The sequence below is a fragment of the Lutra lutra genome, chromosome X (genome assembly GCF_902655055.1).
Source record: "Lutra lutra chromosome X, mLutLut1.2, whole genome shotgun sequence".
Classification (NCBI taxonomy): Eukaryota; Metazoa; Chordata; class Mammalia; order Carnivora; family Mustelidae; genus Lutra; species Lutra lutra.
Window position 1 is genome coordinate 359742 of NC_062296.1, and position 17149 is coordinate 376890.

The following is a 17149-nucleotide window of genomic DNA, read 5'->3' on the forward strand; positions in this document are numbered from 1 at the left end:
TCAGTAAGGACATAAATAACCTGAACAGCACTATCAACCAACTTGACCTAATTGACATTTATAGAACAATCCATCCAGCAGAAGTAAAGTACACATTGTTCTGAAATATAAATGAACATCCACCAAGATAGACCACATTTGGGGCCATTAAAAAAAGGCTCAACAAACTTAAAAGAATCTAAAACATAGAATATGTACTCTGACCACAAGGGAATCAACTAGAAATCAATAATAGGAAAATAGTTACAAAAGTCTCCAATATTTGGAGATTAAACTATACAGTTCCAAAAAATATATAGGTATAAAGTCTCAAAGTTAAAAATATTTTGAACTAAATGAAAATGAATATGCGGCTTATCAAAATTTATGGTAAGCAGCTAAAGCAGCAGTTGGAGGGAAATATGTGGCAATAAATGCATTTATTAGAAAAGAATAAAGGTCTAAAGTCAATAACCTATACTTCTCCATTGGGAAATTAGATAAAGAAGAGCAAGCGAAAAGAAGGAAATAGTAGATATTAGAGCAGAAATCCATGATATTAAAAATGGGGAAGAAAAAAACAAGAATATCAATAAACTCAAAGCTGTTTATTTAAAAATATCAATAAAATTGATAAGCCTCCAGCCAGACTAACCAAGGAAAGAAGGGAAAAGAGACAAATTACCAGTGTTAAGAATTTTTACCACTGATTTTACAGATACTAAAAGGACAATAAGAGGAATACCAGAAATAACTTTATGCCCATAAATTTGATAATTTAGATGAAATGGACCAATTCCTACAAATATGCTACTGTAGACTGAATTGTTCCCCCCAAATTCATACTGAAGCCCTAACCCCCCCCCCATATTACTGTATTGCAGATAGGGTCTGTAAGGAGGTGATTAAATGAGGTCATAGGGATAGAGCCCCGGCCCAAATGAACTGGTGTCCTTATAAAAGAGGAAGAGTAGTGATAATTTCCAGCGATAGCTCCCAACCCCCAGCCCTCTTTCTCTCATGAGGACATAGTAAGAAGGTGGCCTTCTACAAACCAAGAAAAGAGCTCTCAGCAGGAACCGAATTGGTTGCTGCCATGCTCTTGGACTTCTAGCCCCCAGAACTGTGAGAAAATAGATTTCCATTGTTTAAGCCACCCTGTCTATGGCATTTTTTTTTTAAGATTTTATTTATTTGACAGAGAGAAATCAGAAGTAGGCAGAGAGGCAGGCAGAGAGAGAGGAGGAAGCAGGCTCCCTGCTGAGCAGAGAGCCCGATGCGGGGCTCGATCCCAGGACCCTGGGATCATGACCTGAGCCGAAGGCAGAGGCTTAAACCACTGAGCCACCCAGGCGCCCCTGTCTATGGCATTTTGTAATGGCGGGCTGAGCAGAATAAGACAGACACAAACTACCAAAACTTATTCAAGAAAAAGTAAATAATGTGAATAGTCCCAAATCTTTTAAAGAAATAGTAGTAAAAAACATTTTAAAAAAAGAAAACACCTAGCCAAGATGGTTTCGCTCATGAATTCTACCAAACATTTAAGAAAGAAATATCATCAATTCTATACATTCTGTTCCATAAAATCAAATAATGAGGGACACTTCCCAACTTATTTTTTTTAAAGATTTTATTTATTTATTTCACAGAGAGAGAGATCACAAGTAGGCAGAGAGGCAGGCAGAGAGAGAGAGATAGAGGAGGAAGCAGGTTCTCCGCTGAGCAGAGAGCCCGATGCGGGACTTGATCCCAGGACCCTGAGATCCATGGCATGAGCCGAAGGCAGAGGCTTAACCCACTGAGCCATCCAGGCTCCCCCCAACTTATTTTTTGACATCATCATTACCTAATGCCAAATTTAGACAAAAACAATAAAAGAAAGGAAAACTATAGAGCAGTATTTCATGAACATAAACACAAAAATCCTTGCCAGAATATTAAGAAATGGAATCCAACAATATTTAAAAAGGATAATACATCCAGACCCAATAGGGTTAATCCCAGGAATACAAGGCTTTTTCAACATCAAAAAAAAAAAAAAAATCAGTGTGGCCCACCATATGAATAGACTAAGAAATGCCATATGATCATCTCATTAGGTTCAGAAAAACAATTTAGCAAAATTCAGTACCCATTTATTACAAAAGCTAAAAAAAATTGGGAATAGAAAGGGACTTTCTTAACCTAATAAAGGACATATATGAAAATTATACAATAAGCATCATACTTAATATCGGGAGACCAAATGCTTTCTCCCTAAGGTCAGGAATAAAACAAGGATCTCCCTCTCTCACCACTTGTGTTCAGCATTGTTTTGGAAATCCTAACTAGGGCAGTAAAGCAAGAAAAATAAAGACATGCAGATTAGAAAGGAAGAAATATAACTTTTTCATAAATGGTAAGATTATCTATTAGATCTCCCCAAAGATCTACAAAAACACATGAAAGTTGCATTTTACAAGGTTAATAAACAGAAGTCATTTGCTTTCCTATATAGTAACAACTAACAACTGGAATTTGAAATTAAGAAAGCAGTTACATCAAAAAATAAGTACTTAGCTTAAGTAGTTAAATACTTTAGAATCTGTATATAGAAAACTACAAAACACTGATGGAAGAAATGAAAGAACTAAATAATTGGAAAGACATTTCATGATCATGGATCAGAAGACTCGGTATTGTTAAAATGTGAATTCTTGGGGTGCCTGAGTGGTTCAGTGGATTAAGCCGCTGCCTTCGGCTCAGGTCATGATCTCAGGGTCCTGGGATCGAGCCCCACATCTGCCTCAGCGTCCCTGCTGAGCAGAGAGCCTGCTTCCCCCTCTCTCTCTGCCTGACTGTCTGCCTACTTGTGATCTCTCTCTCTGTCAAATAAATGGATGAAATCTTTAAAAAAAAATGTGAATTCTCAATATGATCTGTAGATTCAGTGCAATCCCACTCAAAATCCCAGGAAGCTTTTTTGTAGGTATCAACAAACTGATTCTAAAATGTAAGTTGTTGGCATTGGTTGAGTGTCTGCCTTCAGCTCAGGTCATGGTCTCGGTCCTGGAATTGAGCCCCACATTGAGATCCCTGCTCAGCGGGGAGCTTGCTTCTCCCTCTCCCTCTGCACCACCCCCCAGTCATGCATGCTCTTGCTCTCTCTCTCTCCTAAATAAATAAATAAAATCTTTTTAAAAAGTAAAAATAAAATAAAGTTTACATGAAAAGGGGGAGGTTCTTGACTAGCCAATACAATTCTGAAAAAAGTCAGAGGACTCAAACTACCTGATTTTAGGACTTACTGTAAAGTTACAGTAATCAAAACAGTGTGGTGCTGGCAAAAGGATAGACACATAGAACAGTGGAACAAAATTGAGAGGCCAAAAATAGACTTTTACAAATATAGTCAACTGACTTTCGGCAAAAATTCCAAGTCAAGGGGCTCCTGGGTGGCTCAGTTGTTAAACGCATCTGCCTTTGGCTCAGGTCATGATCCCAGGAACCTGGGATCAACCCTACTCAGTGGGAAGCCTGCTTCTCCCTTTCCCACTGCCCCTACTTCTGTTCCCTCTCTCACGGTCTCTCTTTCTGTGTCAAATAAATAAATCTTCAAAAAAAATTCAAAGTAAATTCTTCTGAAGATTTTGTTTTCAAAAAGTGATAACAGAACAATTGGCTATATGCAAAAACAAAACAACAAAAAACATTGACACCTCATACTCTGTGTAATTATTAACTCAGAGTTGATTATATTCCTATGAAGATGCAAAACTACGTAAGTTGTGTAAGAATACAGGACAGTGTTTGTTACCTTTGATTAAGCAAAAAATTATTAGATACAACTTTAAAAGCATAATCCATAAAGGAAAAAGGATAAATTGAACTATCAAAATTCAGAAGATTTTCTGCATGACAGGTACTGTTAAGAGAATGAAAAGAAAAGCCACAGACTTGGAGAAAATTTTTGCAAACTACATATCTGAGTAAAGACTTGTATGCAGAATATATAAAGACCTCATAAAACTTAAGAAAACAAGGGGTGCCTGGGTGGTTCAGTGGATTGAAAGTCTGGCTCTTTATCTCGGCTTTGGTTGTGATCTCAGGGTCATGAGATTGAGCCCCACGTTGGGCTCCATGCTCAGCATGGAGCCTGCTTGGGGTTCTTTCCCGCTCCCTCTGCCCCTCCCCCCATCCTCTCTCTTTCTCTCCCTCTGTCTCTTTTTCTCTCTCTCCCTTCCTCCCTCCCTCTCTCTAAAAATAAGAAAACTACCCAGTTTTTAAGAGTGGAAAGATCTGAACAGACACTTCATTAAAGAGGATAGAAGTATGGCAAATACGCATATGAAAAGATGCTCAACATCATCTTCCTTAGGGAAATGCAAAATTAATGCCAAAATGAGATATCATACACACCTATTAGAATGACTAAAATCCTCCCCAGAACTGACAATACTGAATTCCTGCAAGGATGCAGAGCACCAGAAATTCCTTTGTGTTGCTGGTGATAATGCAAAAATAGTACAACTGTGCTAGGTATTTACCTAACTGATTTATAAACTTATGTCCACAGCAAAAACCCACACATGAATAACAGCTTTTTTTATACTTGTCAAAAATGGGAAACTGCCAAGATATCCTTCAAAAGGTTAATTAATAAACTAGTATAACCATACAATGGAACACTATTCATCGATAAGAAGGAATGAACTATTAACTCACACAACGGCAACGAATCTTAAATGCATTTTGCTAAATGAAAGAAGCCTAACCATCAAAAGCTATAACCATCAAAAACTATATGATTTCATTAGTATAACATTCCGTTAAAGGCAAAACTGTAGGGACAGAAAACAAATCAGTGGTTGCCAGGGGTTTGGGAGGAGGTAGTATAACATGGGTTTTTATAGGATGGTAGAAGCAGTCTCTAACAGGGTGTTTTAAAGGATGGTAGATGCAATCTGTATGGCAATGTAGTAACTAATAACTGCATTTGGGGAAAAAAAACTATAGAACTTGATAGCAAAAAGTGAAAGTATATAGATTTAAATATATACAGATATTTAAAAATCAACCAGGAAGTCAGATCTGAGGATGGAATGCAACCTGTGATACATGAATCCAGCTGAAGGGAATGGAGGGAAAAGTGCTGGCATACATAGCTTTGGAAAACAATGTTTTTACTGGAAACCATAAGGCTGAAGACAAAAGAAACCATACGTAAATACTATACTCTAGTTTTTAAAGTTGTTTCTTACATGAACACAGATTTAGAATTGTAAAACTGCTGTATACAGCAGGTAGTGGGAGCCAGGTTTCTTTACCATCAGAGACTGTGGTTACAGATAAGCATGGGGGAAGGCTAGAATGCATCATGTTCTTCTGGAATAGAGTTGGAGACATCAATATGAATTCATGTTTAGCTTAATATAGATACAGATGGATGCATACAGAAATAATTGTAGATATGTTTTTTCACGTGGATTAGTATATTTCCTAGCTCTGTCTACTGCAAAAGCCTAGAAGCAGTAACACCTGGAAAACTCTACCTTGGCTAGAAAGGTTAATACATCAGTAATAAGCCCTATTAATAGCATGTGCCATTGATATGATGTGCTAAGAAGGGCACTTTACTTCTGTAGCCAGTCTCCCAAAAATCTACCCAATAGGTTATACTATAATCCCACATTAACCCTGAGAAAATCAACATGCAAACCCAAATTGAGTAACACTCGTACAAAATGCCTGACCAGTACCTCTCAAAACTATCAAGGTCATCAAAAACAAGGAAAGTCACAGCTCAGAGAAGCCTAAGGAGACATGATGTCTAAATGTAATGTGAGTCCTAGATGGGATTCTGGAATAGAAAAAGGACATTAGGGAAAAACTAATAAAATTCAAATAAAGCATGAGATTTTGTTAATAAAGTATGTGTTGATATTAATTCATTAGTTGGGACAACTTTCCCATACTAATATAAAATAATAATAGGGGAAACTGGGTGAGGGCCATGTGGGAACTCTTTGTATTTGCAACTTTCCTATAAATCTAAAACCATTCTGAAACTTATAACAAGTTTATTAAGAGGAAATTGGAGAAGGTAGTGGAAACAAAGCCATAAGTTTCACTGTGAAAGGGAATATAAATGAAGTTGGGTGGTAATGGAAGAGATACATACAGTGAAGGAGAACATTGTTTTAAGATGGGGGTAACTTACAACATGTTTGCTGATGCAGGTGATCCAGTGGGGAGGGAAATTTTGATAAACGAAAAGAAGATGGAGCAATTTCAGAAGTATAGTACCTATGTAGGAGAGAAGAGATAGGATCTAATTCATAAATGGAAGTGTTGGCATTGGTTAAGTGCACCGGTATTTCAACCATAGTAACAGGAAGGAAGGTAGAATATATGGACACAGATGCAAATAAGTGGGTAGATGTGGAGATTCTTTTTTTTTTGAGATTTTATTTATTTATCTGAGAGAGAGAGAGCGGGAGAGAGAGCATGAGCAGGGGGAGGGGCAGAGGAAGAAGCAGACTCCCTGCTGAGCAGAAAGCCCAACGCTGGGCTCAGTCCCAGAATCCTGAGATCGTGACCTGAGCTGAAGACAGATGCTTCACCGACCAAGCCCCCCAGGTGCTCCTGGAGATTCTCCTCTAATTGCTTTCATATTCTCTTTGAAGGAGCAAGAAAGGTCACCAGTTGAAAATGGGAAGGGAGAAGCTGTACTAGCAGTTTGAGGAGATAGATAGGAGACAGTGTGAAATAGTCTTCTTGGAAAGTGAGTGAGTGATTTTACCAGGAAATTATGCAGAATGTTTGGCAGTGGTGAGTACTCATTTGAGATTTTTGGTGATGATTTTAAAATGAGAATGGCCACTGCAGTTTAAAAGATTTTCTCTAGCAATATTCAGCTGCTTAGCTGCTTGGCTGCAGGCACAGATGAAGTGGGGACTTGAGTTTATTAGGAGTGGGGTTTTTTCAGGGAAGTATGGCAGGAGGAGAGAGAGGAACAAGGGAGTTAAGGGTGTTTTCAAGGAATGGATTAAAATGATGGACCATACAAGCTGGGCCCCATAAGGAGAAAAATGAAGACATTAAAGGAGACAAGATGATGGGATTAGAGCTCTTTGTGCGGGTGAAGGATTATTGGAGTGAGGAGTGCACAAATAATTGAACTGAAAAGGAAACAAGGAGTAGTATAGGATGTTTGAAATGAAAATTATAAAGGTATTGCAATTAATGTTGATGACATTGCTAAATATGCTGACAGGGATGACAGTAAATTGATCTTTATTAATTTATTTAAAAATAGAGTGGCACACCAGATATTTGTTTAGAGTAATGAAGAGGGGTAGAGTTATAGGACAGCATAAGCTTTAGAGGAGCAAGGAGACAACTATCCTACCAGTATATTGTAGCATTGTCTTGCCCTGCTGATGGTCCAAAATCTAGAATACTCTTTCTAAAATACAATCTGGGGGCACCTGGGTGGCTCAGTGGGTTAAAGCCTCTGCCTTCAGCTCAGGTCATGATCCCAGGGTCCTGGGATCAAGCCCCACATCGGGCTCTCTTCTCGGCAGGGAGCCTGCTTCCTCCTCTCTCTCTCTCTCTGCCTGCCTCTCTGCCTCCTTGTGATCTCTCTCTCTCTCTGCCAAATAAATAAATAAAAATAAAAATAAAAATAAATAAATAAATAAATAAATAAAATACAATCTGAATCATGGATCTGATTTTTAAAATCTCCTTATATATTTTGGTTAGTATCCAAAATCTATAAAGAACTAATACAGCTCAACACTCAAAAACCAATTGATCCAGTTAAGAAAGGGGCAGAATAGACATTTTTCCAAAGAAGACATCCAGATACATGAAAAAGTGCTCCACATCACTCGGCATCAAGGAGATACAGATCAAAAACACAATGAGCTACCACCTCACACCAGTCAGGATGGCTAAAATTAACAAGTCAGGAAATGACAGATGTTGGTGAGGTTGCAAAGAAAGGGGCACCCTCCTGCACTGTTGGTGGGGATGCAAGCTGGTGCAGCCACTCTGGAGAACAGCATGGAAGTTCCTCAAAATGTTGAAAATAGAGCTACCCTATGACCCAGCAATCGCACTACTGGGTATTTACCCTAAAGATATAAATGTCATTAAAAAAAAAAGATACAAATGTCATGATCCGAAGGGGCGCGTGCACCCCAGTCTTGCTAGCAGTGATGTCCACAATAGCCAAACTATGGAAAGAGCCCAGATGCCCTTCAACAGATGAATGGATAAAGAAGATGTGGTACACACACATACACACACACACACACTGGAATATTACTCAGTCATTGAAAAGAATGAAATCTTGCCATTTGCAACCGTGTGGATGGAGCTAGATTGGATTATGCTAAGTGAAGGAAGTCTGTCAGAGAAGGACAAATACCATATGATTTCACTCATCTGTGGAATTTAAGAAACAAAACAGATGAGCAAAGGGGAAAGGGAAAAAAAGAGAGGAGCACAATGCATAAGAGACTCTTAACTATAGAGAACAAACTGAGAGTTGGCAGAGGGACGTGGGTGGGGGGCTAAATGGGTGATGGGTACTAGGGAGGGCACTTGTGATGAGCACTGGGTGTTTTATGCAGGTGATGGAGCACTAAATTCTACTCCTGAAACCAATGTTAGATTATATGTTAACTGACTAGAATTTTTTGAAAGATTATTTATTTATTTATTTATTTATCAGAGAGACAGAGAGAGCAAGCAAAAGAGGGAGCACAGCAGGGGGAGTGGCAGGCAGAGGGAGAAGCAGGTTTCCCGCTGAGCAAGGAGGCTGATGCAGGACTTATCCCAGGACCCTGAGATCATGACCTGAGCCGAAGGCAGACACTTAACTGACTGAGCCACCCAGATACCCCAATGTGTAATAGTTTTATTTTTTATATTTCATTTATTTTAATATTTCAAGTTTTTACTTAAATTTTTGTTAACATACAGTCTAATGTTAGTTTCAAGAGTAGAATTTAATGATTCATCACTTATATAGAACACCCAATAATGATTCATCACTTACATAGAACACCCAGTGCTCATCACAACAAGATCCCTCCTTAATACCCATCACCCATCTATCCCATCCCCAACCACCTCCCTCCTCAACCCTCAATTTGTTCTCTATCATTAAGAGTCTTTTATGTGTTGCCCCCCTCTCTTTTTTCCCTTTCTGCTATGTTCATCTGTTTTGTTTCTTAAAGTCTACATACGAGTGAAATCAAATGGTATTTGTCTTTCTCTGACTGACTTATTTCACTTAGCTTAGCACCCTCTACCTCCAACCATGTGGTTGAATTGTTGAACACTACATCAAAAACTAATGATGTACAAAAGTTGGGGAGGAGATTGTGCCGAGTGAAATAAGTCAAGCAGAGAAAGTCAATTATATGGCTTCACTTACTTGTGGAGCATAAGGAATAGCATGGAAGAGATTGGGAGAATGAGAGGAGAGGGGTGTTGGGGGAAATTGGAGGGGGAGATCAAGCATGAGAGACTGTGGACTCTGAGACACAAATTGAGGGCTTTGGCGGGGGGGTGAGCCTGGTAGTGGGTATTAAGGAGGGCACGTATTGCATGAAGCATGGGGTGTGGTGCATAAACAATGAATCTTGGAACATTGAAAAAATAAAATTAAGATGTTAAAAAAAAACAAATGATGTGCTATTACAGTGGCTAACTGAACATAGTAAATAAATTTTTTTTAATTTAAAAAATAGAATTGTTAATGTATTTTAAAAAATAAAATAAAATAAAATAAAATACTTCAGTGGTTTCATTTTCCAAATTTAGAACTGTGTTCTGTTTTGAGTTTATCTTGGATACCTGGTAACAATATGAGGTATGAACCCAATTTTATCTTTTTTTTCAAATGGCTGTCTAGTTGTCCCAACACCATTTATTTTAAAATTCATATTTTTCCTAGTGATTATAGCTGTAAGTTTATTAGAAACCAAATTTCTATACACGTTTAGGTGTATTTTTGGACATTTTATATACTTTTGTGGTTTTATCTGCTATTCCTATCCCAGCATCGTAGAAATTCTACGTATGTATTGTATTTGATAAGGTTAGTGCTCTTGCTTGTTCCTTGGTAGAAGAGTTTTTGAAGGAAATTTTCTGATTAGTGATTGTTTTTAAGTTTTCCTAAATAAATATTTATTTACTTCTATCAAATTAATCGTGTAAAATAATATCATAAATAATATGAAAGAATGCTTTTCCCTAGAATTGCAATATGCTAACACCGTGATGCGCTTTGATTATGTCTGGCTTCGAGACCACTGCCGCTCAGCATCTTGCTACAACTCTAAGACTCACCAGCGCAGCCTGGATACTGCCAGTGTGGATTTATGCATCAAGCCAAAGACCATTCGTCTGGATGAGACCACACTCTTTTTCACTTGTGAGTAGACAAGGGACTTGGTCTTGGTTGGGTTACTCTTCTAAAGAACAATCATTTTGCAAAAACTGCTTTGCCCCGTTCCAGAATAGGGGATTCTGGTTTCTTTATTGAGGTATAATTAACGTACAATATTTTATTAGTTTTAGGTGTATAACATTGATTTGACAATTCTATACATTACTCAGTGCTCACAATGGTAAGTGTAGTCACCATCTATTACCATACAGTGTTATTACAATATTACTAACTATGTATTCCCTATTCGACACCTTTTATCTCTGTGACTTAATTTTATAACTGGAAACTTATACCTCTTATCCCCTTCACCTGTTATGTCCCTCCTCCCCCACCACAGAAGCCACCAGTTTGCTCTCTTATTTTAGATTCTGGTTTTTTGTTTGTTCATTTGTTGTTTTTTTTTTTTTGTTTTGGTTTGTTTTTTTTTAGATTCCACATATAAGTGAAATCACATGGTACTTGTTTTTCTCTCTGACTCATTACACTTAACAGATACCTTCTAGGCCTGTCCATATTGTAGCACATGGCAAGATCTCAGTCTTTTTTATGGATGCGTAATATTCCATTGTGTATACATACCATATCTTGTTTATCTATCTATGGGTCACTTGGGTTGCTTCCATATCTTGGCTGCTGTAAAGCTGCAGTAAACATAGGGGTGCGTATATCTTTTCAAATAAGTATTTCCTTTGGGTAAATACCCAATAGTGGAATTTGGGGATTTTATATTATTTCTATTTTTTGGTTTTTTTTTAGGAACCTTCATACTGTTTTGGCTGCACAAATTAATATTCCCATCCACAGTACATAAGTGATCCCTTTTCTCCACATCCTCAGCAACTTGTTATTTCTTGTCTTTCTGATACTAGCCATTCTCACATGTAAGGTGATATCTCATTGTGGTTTTGATCTGCATTTCCCTAATAATGATTGATGATGAGCATCTTTTCATGTGTCTGTTGGCCATCTCAATGTCTTCTTTGGAAAAATGTTTATTTGGGTTCTCTGCCCATTTCTAATCAGCTTATTTGGTTTTTTTCCATGTTGAGTTGTGCAAGTTGTTAATATATTTTTAATATTAGCTCTTTATTGGATATATCATTTGCAAATATCTTCTCCTATTCACTGGATTGCCTTTTTGCTTTATTGATGTTTTCATTTGCTGTGCAGAAGTGTTTTATTTTGATGTACTTCCAATAGTTTATGTTTTTGTTTCCCTCACCTCAGGGACATATCTAGAAAGAACTTGCTAGGATTTTTATGTTTCTCTTCTAGGATTTTTATGGTTTAAGGTCTCACATTTAGGCCTTTAATCCATTGTGAGTTTATTTGTGTAGCATGTAAGAAAGTGGTTCAGTTTCATTCTTTTGCATGTGTCTGTCCAGTTTTCCCAACACCATTTGTTGAAGAGACTCTTTCCCACTGGACAGTCTTTCCTGATTTGTCAAAGATTAGTTGACTATAGAGTTGAGGGTCCACATCTTGGTTCTCTGTTCTCTTCCATTGATCTATGTATCTGTTTTTTTTACCAATACCACATCATTTTCATTATTGCAACACTGTAGTATATCTTGAAATCTGGAATGGTGATACCTCCAGGTTTCCTCTTCTTTCTCAGGATTGCTATGGCTATTCAGAGTCTTTTGAGGTTTCATATAGATTTTAGGATTAATTGTTTTAGTTCTGTGAAAAATGCTATTGGTGTTTTGGTAGAGTTTGCATTGAATTTATAGATTGGTTTGGGTAGAATGAACGTTTTAACAATATTAATTCTTCTAATCCATGAGTATTAAATTTCTTTCCAGTTTTTTGTGTTGTCTTCAATTTCTTTCATGAATGTCTTATAATTTTCAGGGTATACATCTTTAATCTTCTTGGTTAAATTTATTTAAGCAAGGTATTTCATTCTTTTTGGTTCAGTTATAAATGGGGTTGTTTTCTTCATTTCTCTTTCTGCTACTTCATTATTAGTGTATAGATACACAATAGATTTCTGTATATTAATTTTGTATCCTGCAACTGCTGGCTTTATTTATTGAATAAATCCATTTCTTTGCAACTTCCTGTGTATGTACAATTATTTCAAAATAAAAGTTTAAAGAAAAATCATTGGAAGAAAAAATATTTGCAATTGAAACATTTGATTACTGATTTCTCTACAGTAAAAAAACATACGCCATAGAACAGTTTATTTAAAAAATAACCAATTTGGCAAAATATTTGAAAAATGTATGACAAAGACTAAAAACCATTAATATATAAGGTATTATTGCCAGTTTATTTTTTAAAAAAGCACAGTTTTGGGGGGTTTTTTATTTTTATTTTTTTTAATTTCTTTTCAGTGTTCCAGAATTCATTGTTTATGCACCACACCGAGTGCTCCATGCAATACGTGCCTTCCACAATACCCACCACCAGACTCACCCAACCTCCCACCTCCCACCCCTCCAAAACCCTCAGTTTGTTTCTCAGAGTCCACAGTCTTGCATGGTTCGTCTCCCTTCCAAAAACCACTAGTTTTTCAGTAGAAAAATATGAAAAAGTAGTGAACAAGCAGATCATTAAAGCATGAGTTAGCAAATATTCTGTAGAGAGCCAGATAGTAAAGATTTTCAGGTTTTGTTGGCTGTACAGTCCCTGTCACAACTGTTCAACTGTTCAGGTCTTCAGTGGTAGGGTGAAAACAGACATAAACAATAAGTAACCAAGTGGGTATCATGTGTTCCAAAACAGGTGTCACAAAGAAAACTGCCAGGCAGATTTGGCACATGGGCCATAGTTTGGTAATCCTTGAATTTAAAAAACATATGTCTATACAGTGGCTAAGAGACACATGAAAAATGCTCAACATCACTGATCATCAGGGAAATACAAATCAAAACCATAAGGAGATACTACCTCACACCAGTCAGAATAGCTAAAATCAACAACACAGGAAACAACATGTGTTGGTAAGGATGTGGAGAAAAGGGAACCCTCTTGCACTGTTGGTGGGAATGCAAGCTGGTGCAGTTACTCTGGAAAACAGTATGGAGGTTCCTCAAGATGTTAAAAATAGAAGTACCCTATGACCCAGCAATCACACTACTAGGTATTTACCCCAAAGGATACAAACATAGTCATCCGAAGGGACATGTGCACCCCAATGTTTATAACAGCATTATCAACAATAGCCAAACTATGGAAAGAACCAGATGTCCATGGATACATGAATGAAAAGATGTATATATATAATGAAATACTATGCAGCCATCAAAAAATGAAATCTTGCCATTTGCAACGATGTGGATGGCACTAGTGGGTATTATGCTAAGTGAAATAAGTCTGTCAGAAAAAGACAAATACCATATGATTTCACTGATATGTGGAATTTAAGAAATAAAACAAATGAACATAGGGGAAGGGAAAAAACAGAGATAAACCATAAAACAGACTCTTAACTATAGAGTACAAACAGGATTGCTGGAGTAGAAGTGATAGGGAGATGGGTTAAATGGGTGATGGGTATTAAGGAGGACACTTGTGATGAGCACTGGGTGTTATATATGAGTGATGAATCACTAAATCCTCCACCTGAACCTACTATTACATTATATGTTAACTAACTGGAATATAAATAAAAACTTGAAACAAAAAATAGTAAAAATAAAAAACATGTCTAACAAATATAAATGTCTAACAAATGTTATTAGCTTATTAGTAAGTGACTAAATTAAAATTATTACAATAAGAGAAGTTTTACTTACCAAATTGGAAAACACATATTTAAAAAATAAGAATACTCAGTTTTGATCAGCACACATACATTGTTGGAGAGAATGAAAATTGATAGACTTTCTAAAAAAGTAATTGAGCTAAATGCATCAAGACTCTTAAAATTTTATGTCTCTGACATGGGGGGTTTGGGGGTAGGAAAAGAATAAATGAAACAAGATGGGATTGGGAGGGAGACAAACCATAAGAGACTCTTAATCTCACAAACTGAGGTTTGCCAGGGGGAGGGGGTAGGGAGAGAGTGTTTGGTTATGGACATTGGGGAGGGTATGTGCTATGGTGAGTGCTGTGAACTGTGTAAACCTGGCAATTCACAAACGTGTACCCCTGGGGCTGATAATACATTATATGTTAATAAAAAATTTTTTTTTTAATTTTTTAAGTTAAAAAAAAAGTTTATGTCTCTGGGTTTAACAATCCCACTTTCTATGCTTCTATTTTAAGAAAGTTATCAGAAATATAGAAAAGTGGAGTACATGGGTGACTCAGTCAGTTGAGTGTCTGGCTTTTGGTTTGGGCTCAGGTCATGATCTCAGGGTCATGAGATTGAGCCCCACATCTGGCTCTATGCTAAATACAGAGTGTACTTTGGACTCTCTTTCCCTTTCCCTCTGCCCCTCCCTGTTGGGGTCTACCTTTCTTTAAAAAATCTTAAAGGGGCGCCTGGGTGGCTCAGTGGGTTAAAGCCTCTGCCCTTGGCTCGGGTCATGATACCAGGGTCCTGGGATCGAGCCCCACATCGGGCTCTCTGCTCAGCAAGGAGCCTGCTTCCCCCCCCCCCTTTCTCTCTGCCTGCCTCTCTGCCTTCTTGTGATCTCTCTCTGTCAAATAAATAAATAAATAAATAATCTTAAAAAAATCTTAAAGAAAAAAAAAGAAAAGAGGGGCACCTGAGTAGCTCAGTCCATTAAGCATCCAACTTTTGATTTTGGCTCAGGTTGTGAGATCAAGCCCCACATGGGGCTCTGTGCTCACCACAGAATCTGCTTGAGATTCTCTCCCTCTGTCCCTATCCCACTTGCATGTTCTCTCTCTCTAAAATAAATAAGTAAATAAATAAATCTTTTAAAAAGAAAAGAAATATAGACAAGTATGATCACTATTAAACAATAAGGAAATTTTAAAAAATAACACTACTTGCCCCAGAACAGACTGGTTAGATAAATCTTGGTAGTCCATATTCTATAAATTATAAGAATTCATGTTTATGAAGATTTAATTTTTTTAAGCTTTAAATTCCAGTTGGTTAACATATAGTGTAACATTAGATGCTGGTGTAGAATTTAGTGATTTAAAGTTGCATACAATAGCTGGTGCTCATCACAAGTGCCCTCCTTAATACCCATCCCCTATTTCCCACACCCACCACTCACCTCTGTACTGGTAACCATCAGTATAGTATGTTCTCTGTAGTTAAAAGTCTGTGAATTTAGGAAACAAAACAAGTGATCATAGGTGAAGATTTAATTTTTTTAATGATATAATGACTCTTAAAATGTTAAGTGAAAAAGGCAGGATACAAACTTCTACAGTAAAAGAATGCATGGAAACAAGTGGAGGGAATGATGCCAAACTATTTTTTTTAATTTAACTTTTTTTTTATTTAACATTTTTTAAATTATAAACATATAATGTATTTTATCCCCAGGGGTACAGGTCTGTGAATTGCCAGGTTTACACACTTCACAGCACTCACCATAGCACATACCCTCCCCAATGTCCATAACACCACCCCTCTCTCCCAGCAACCCTCAGTTTGTTTTGTGAGATTAAGAGTCACTTATGGTTTGTCTCCCTCCCGATCCCATCTTGTTTCATTTATTCTTCTCCTACCCTCCTAACCTCCCACGTTGCATCTCCACTTCCTCATATCAGGGAGATCATATGATAGTTGTCTTTCTCCGATTGACTTATTTCACTAAGCATGATACCCCCTAGTTCCATCCACGTCATCGCAAATGGCAAGATTTCATTTCTTTTGATGGCTGCATAGTATTCTATTGTGTGTGTGTGTGTGTGTGTGTGTGTGTGTGTGTGTGTGTATACCACATCTTCTTTATCCATTCATCTGTTGATAGACATCTAGGTTCTTTCCATAGTTTGATGCCAAACTATTAATAAGGGTTTCATCTGTGTGATAGAATGGTAAATATATGTGATTTTTAAAAACTTCCTCATACTAGGGTGCCTGGGTGGCTCATTTGGTTAAGCATCTGGTTCTTGATTTCGACTCAGGTCATGATCTCATGGTGGTGAGATCAAGCCCCACATCAGGCTCCATGCTTGGCCCCTCCCCCCACTTGTGCACTCACTCTCTCTTTCTCTAAAATAAATCTTACTAAGGAGGGCACGTGTTGTGATGAGCACTGGGAGATATACTTAATTAATGAATCATTGAAAACTACATCAAAAACTAATGATACAGTGGCTAACTGAACATAATAAAAAATAATTTTAAAAATTTCCTCATACTTTTTTATGCTTTACAAATTACTTATGATAACTTTCATTGTCAAGGAGTAGGAAGCCAAAACAGAGACAGAAAAGTAAAAAGTGAAAGAAGAGATGAGATGTCAGCAAAGCTTTTCACTCCCCTTGCTATATCCTTTGCTTATCCTGAAGATTTTCTAATGTTATTTTTGAGGGGGGATTTTTTTTTTTTACTTTTTTTTTTTTTGGCACTGTGAGCAGTCACTTATGAAATCACTTCATCATGTTTATTGATGTCATTTCATTAGGTCAAACTGCCCCAGTTCATTTAGTCCCTTCTAGTTGGTGAGATTTGTTCATTGATTCATTTATTAATACATACTACTCAACTTACAAATATTTCTGTTTCAGGAATATTATAGGCATTCATTTTAATTTCATTTCATAAACAATATAGCACTGAATAATTGGTTGCTAAAAATGACTTCCTTAATTGTAAAATTATTGGCAGTA

The 17149-nt window shown here is 37.1% G+C and overlaps 1 protein-coding gene across 8 annotated transcripts in view; it reads left to right on the top strand.

Annotated features, from left to right (window-relative positions):
- The window catches only part of TMLHE (trimethyllysine hydroxylase, epsilon), a 92078-nt gene that overhangs the window by 22049 nt on the left and 52880 nt on the right, over positions 1 to 17149 (top strand). For 7 of the 8 annotated variants that reach the window (XM_047715721.1, XM_047715723.1, XM_047715722.1 and 4 more), the window contains one exon: positions 10223 to 10414. In XM_047715721.1, the coding sequence (XP_047571677.1) occupies positions 10223 to 10414 (192 nt within the window). The remainder of the gene's footprint in view (positions 1 to 10222; positions 10415 to 17149) is intronic. The other variant, XM_047715720.1, reaches the window with a different exon arrangement.